Source organism: Lemur catta, chromosome X, assembly GCF_020740605.2.
Source record: "Lemur catta isolate mLemCat1 chromosome X, mLemCat1.pri, whole genome shotgun sequence".
Lineage (NCBI taxonomy): Eukaryota > Metazoa > Chordata > Mammalia > Primates > Lemuridae > Lemur > Lemur catta.
Window position 1 is genome coordinate 37,286,092 of NC_059155.1, and position 5,088 is coordinate 37,291,179.

Here is a 5,088-nt window from a genome sequence, read left to right on the forward strand (position 1 = left end):
CTTCCACTTATTGCAACCAGTCCTACATAACCAAAGGGGGAGAAATCATGGGGTACTCTTCTCTCTAATATCTTTCTCTTTTTTCCTATTAGTTTTGTTTTTGCTTGTTACTCCCCAAAATACATGTTCATGTAAAACTAATCAAGTAAAAGATATGTGCCTCTGACTAGATCAATAACCTCAGCCTTTGATCTAAAGTCCCCTTTAGGTAGGGACCATATTGGTTCATTTGTTTTGTTTAAGATCTGTTGTAGAACCCCACTGATCATTCCTAAATATTTTGGGGCTGATGGTGCTACAGTCCTAGGAGACTACCAAGTCTCTATCTGACGTGATATTTTGTCATGTGATTCTGTAATTGATTTGAAGTATAGGCATATCTTCTACTCATGCTTCCACTCCTACCAGCTCTTCTGTAAATCCTGCTCTAGGACTGCTTACTGGTCAAGATTCTGTTCTATTATACATTGGCAATGAATTGTTAAGAAATATAATTTATTTTGATTGCTTTGGAAAACACTTGAGACGGCATTCTGCATTGGAAAGAACATTACACCACAGAGTCAGGACTAGGTTCAAGTTGTCAAGCTACCACTAACTAGCTACATGACCTTGGACAAATCATTTTATTTATTGAACTTCAATTTCCTTTTCTGTAAAATTAGGATGATCACTGCTTCTCTGCCTGTCTCACAGAGCCATTGCAAGGATATCACAGCATCCTACACTTGTGTCTCTCATGACATTTATTACATTGAAATTTAATTGTTTGCCTATGTATCTGCCTCTGTATCCCCAGAACCTAGCAGAAACACAGGCATATAGGAGACGTTCAATAATTTTGTTGAGGGAATAAGCACATGAATGAATATGGAAATGATTGTGAAAGTGCTTTGCATATATAAAAATTTATTTGATATTATTTCAAAATGAGGCAAATACTGTAAGCATTTGCATATCCATTTTACAAATAGAGTAACAGACTCACAGGGGTAAAGTATGTTGTCCAGTGTGCTGAAATGAGCTGGTGATGGAGAAAGTAGGAGCCCCTAGTCTTTTGACTCCCAGTCAAGCTAATTCTCTACTATAATACACTGTCTCCAGTTTTGTTATCAATATTGTCAATCTTACTGGTTGGAGACGTTAGATATTTTATCCTGGACCATGTGAGATACAGTTGTGGTAGTGCCAAATTTGGCCTGGACCTGAGCTTTTCAGAAACATTACAGGGTATAAAAAAGTAGCTGGTAGTGCATAAGTCCCATTATGTAGCTTTTTTATCAGTTTAATTCTAAAGTAAAGTCAGTGCAAAAGGGCACAACTTCTGAATAAGGTCCAGCCCGGTAAGGAACTGATACTAAAGAACTGAATTTAAAAATATTTGCAGGAGTAACTACAATTTGCAGATAATCAGACAATTGACAGGAAGCCAGGCTCTTCTAAAGCACTCTAAACCACTGTCCTCTCAGGAAATCAAGTAACTTGCCTTTATTTTATAAGGAAACTGTTACCCTAGGATTCTTTGCAGCTAGAATAAATGCTAAAGGAGCAATAAACACCTTTATGAAGCAAGTGTAGGACAGATTTCAGGAGCCGTGCAATCGCAATGTGGTGTCTCAATCAATTACATTGAAAAAGCAGCAGCTGCAGAGGCATTGTTATCATAGAAACACAATAAGCATAGCTTATAGAAGTGGACAACAGGACCTAAGCACCCCACACACTTCTATGTGAAGATAGTATAGAACTCATGCCACCCAGAAACACCCATTTTAATACACAGAGCACAGTCTGAAATCTTCCCTGAGGTTCCCTTCTGTGACTGTATTATAGCAAGTATACTGAGTAATCAAATCTAGATGAGCCTCAAGAAAACTCTGTGTTGGACTCAATTTCATGCTAGAATAGGTCATCCTTTCTGTTTCACTATCGTACTCCTGCCCTAAACAGGACCTCATCTATTCTCATCTGGGATATTCCAATAACCTTTTAGGTGGTCCCTTGTCCTATTTTTGGACCATGTACAACACTTCCTTTATGTTGTTCCCAGCGTGATCTTTCTAAAATTCAAATATTTGGTTGTGTTATTATCCTATGAAAACCATTTCTTGTGGTTCTGCATAACTTTAGCTGTATTTCCAAAAATGTATTATGTGGTTCCATTGTTAAATAAGTTTGAGAAATACTTCCTGAAATATTCCCACTCCTGGCCATTCATCCTGCATAGGGGTGTATTGAAACTCTGAGAAGAGTATCATAGGAAATCTGTTTGACTTGTTTAAGCCCAGTGCTTCCATACGTATTAGACCACAGAGCCTTTTTTTTGTATTAACTCTATAAACAATTTACAAATCTTTTCAGTGTCTAAGCCATGTACCACTTTCTGAAAAATGGTTAGGTAAAATGTCAGTAAGTAAACAATTCCTTAGATCTCTGTTCTTTTTTATTTACAATTAACTAGAAAATCTTAAGGTTTTTGTTTTGTTTTGTTTTTAGCTCATTGGCTTGAACTCTTTTTTATTAATTAATAAACTTTATTTTACAGAACAAAATTAAGTAGAAAGTACAGAGTTCCCATATAACCCTATCGTCACATATTGACAATTTTCCCCACTGTCCACATCCCTTACCAGAGTGGTACATTCGTTACAACCAATGAACGTACACTGACACATTGTTATCACCCAAAGTCCATAGCTTACATTAGGGTTCACTCTTGGGAAAACCTTAAGTTTTCACTATGAATTAAAGTTCCTTGAAAATTTCTAACCTCTACTGGGACTATACTTCTGTTTAAAATAAGGTCACTGAGCATGTTGTTTTTAAGGATCAGCTTTTAACCACTCAATAAAGGTCTTTGATAAAGAATCTTACCATACCATGAACTTGGTTATACATCAACAAGTTAGGGAATTAGTTGTTCTGACCGGCAACCTTTTTCCACAGAGCTGACGGCTAATTCTTTCCTACCATCAAGGGATGACACCAAGGTACAGCACACACACAGAAGAGATGTGTGCTGAGATTTGGAGAGGGAATAAAAGTTTGCCAAATTAAGAAGTGAAGGAATGACATCTGCTATGGACTGAATTGTGTCCCCTCCAAATTCATATCTTGAAGTTCTAACCCCCATGTGACTGTATTTGGAGAAAGTGCCTTTAAAGAAGTAATTGAAATTAAATGACATCATAATGGTGGGAACCTAATCCGTTAGAACCAGCGCCCTTATAAGAAGAAGAGGAGACACCAGAGCTCTCTCTCTACCATATGAGGTCATAGGGAGAAGGCAACCATCTACAAGCCAGGAAGATGGCTCTTACTCAAACCCAACCATGCTGGTACCCTGATCTGGGACTTCCAGCCTCCAAACCTAAGAAAATAAATTTTTGTTATTTAAGCCTCCCATCTATGTTATTTTATTTTATTTTTTTATTGTTATTTCAACATATTGTGGGGGTACAAAAGTTTAGGTTACATATATTGCCCGTGCCCCCACCCTCCCGAGTCAGAGTTTCAAATGTGTCCATCTCCTAGACAGTGCGTATCATACTCATTATGTATGTTATTTTGTTATAGCAGCCTGAGTAAAGACAGCATCCAGGCAGAGAGAATAGCATACATAAAGGTAAAGCCTCAGAGGAAAAGAGTTTGCAAAGAGTAGTAAGTGATGAAGCCAGACTGCAAATGCCCTTTATGTCATTCTAAGGGTTTTCTTTATTCTTTTTATGTATTTTATTTATTTATTTATTATTATTTTTAATTTCAGCTTATTATGGGGGTACAAAAGCTCAGGTTATATACATTGTTCATGTCCCGCCAATCCCCCTGAGTCAAAGCCTCAAGCGTGTCCATTCTCCAGACAGTGCGCCTGGCACTCACCATGCAGTCATACCTCCATTCCCTCCCCCTCCCCCTCCCCAAGTCAGCACCTTCAAGCATGACCATTCTCCAGACGGTGTGCAACGCACTCATCATGTAGGCATACACCCATCCCCTCCCCCCCACCGCCCCCCCCCCGTCTGATATCCAGTTGGTATCATTCCCCAATGTGCATTTAGAAAAACATTAAGCCAAAAGGATTAAGTTCAGTGTGTGTTCTTTCCAGCAGTAGTCATGATGTTTTAGGAAAAATTTACAAGAAAAAGAGAAAAAAGGTCAGTTGTGAGCGAGGTAGCAGGAGGGTGTACTACTGCACCAGCGAAGCAATGCCTAAATCAAAGGAACTTGTTTCTTCAAGCTCTTCTGGCAGTGATTCTGACAGTGAAGTTGACAAAAAGTTAAAAAGGAAAACGCAAGTTGCTCCAGAAAAACCTGTGAAGAAGCAAAAGACTGGTGAAACTTCAAGAGCTCTGTCATCTTCCAAACAGAGCAGCAGCAGCAGAGATGATAACATGTTTCAGATTGGGAAAATGAGGTATGTTAGTGTTCGGGACTTTAAAGGGAAGGTTCTAATTGATATTAGAGAATATTGGATGGATCCAGAAGGTGAAATGAAACCAGGAAGAAAAGGTATTTCTTTAAATCCGGAGCAGTGGAGCCAGCTGAAGGAACAGATTTCTGACATTGATGATGCAGTAAGAAAACTGTAAAGTCCGAGCCATATAAAACCTGTACTGTTGTAGTTGTTTTAATCTGTCTTTTTACATTGGCTTTTGTTTTCTAAATGTTGTTTTCCAAGCTATTGTATGTTTGGATTGCAGAACAATTTGTAAGTTGAATACTTTTTTTTAATGTGCATTATTAAAAATGTTCTGACTGAAGCTAATTGTCATGTTTATTAACGAGAATTGCTTTGTGCCCACCACCTAGTGTAAAATAAAATGGAATAATACAATCTCAGCTGTTGTGGCCTTTTTTGATCAGAAGATACTGTTTAAGGCCAAAAGTAACAGTTTTATAGATCTTTTAGTTTCAGTTCACCTTTTACAATAAGAAAAATTTTTGTTTATAAACTTCTGGTTTGTGAAATCCGTACTTGGTCTGTTCTCTTCTGACCAAATTTTTAGACTTATTTGATTTTTTCACTTCAAGGATATTTCACTCTTTTTTACTTCATTTTCTTTTAATAACTCAATCTCTTCCAGTTCA

The 5,088-nt window shown here is 37.6% G+C and overlaps 1 protein-coding gene across 1 annotated transcript; it reads left to right on the forward strand.

Annotated features, from left to right (window-relative positions):
- The first annotated feature begins 4,159 nt into the window (after positions 1 to 4,159).
- On the forward strand, positions 4,160 to 4,836 carry LOC123628411 (activated RNA polymerase II transcriptional coactivator p15-like). The gene has a single exon (XM_045538116.1). The coding sequence runs from the start codon at positions 4,206 to 4,208 to the stop codon at positions 4,587 to 4,589; it is 384 nt and encodes a 127-aa protein (XP_045394072.1). The 5' UTR covers positions 4,160 to 4,205; the 3' UTR covers positions 4,590 to 4,836.
- Positions 4,837 to 5,088: the final 252 nt, after the last annotated feature.

What these genes read in the sequence shown, in the direction of transcription:
- LOC123628411 (XM_045538116.1), top strand. Translation starts at nt 4,206, where the DNA reads ATGCCTAAATCAAAGGAACTTGTTTCTTCAAGCTCTTCTGGCAGTGAT.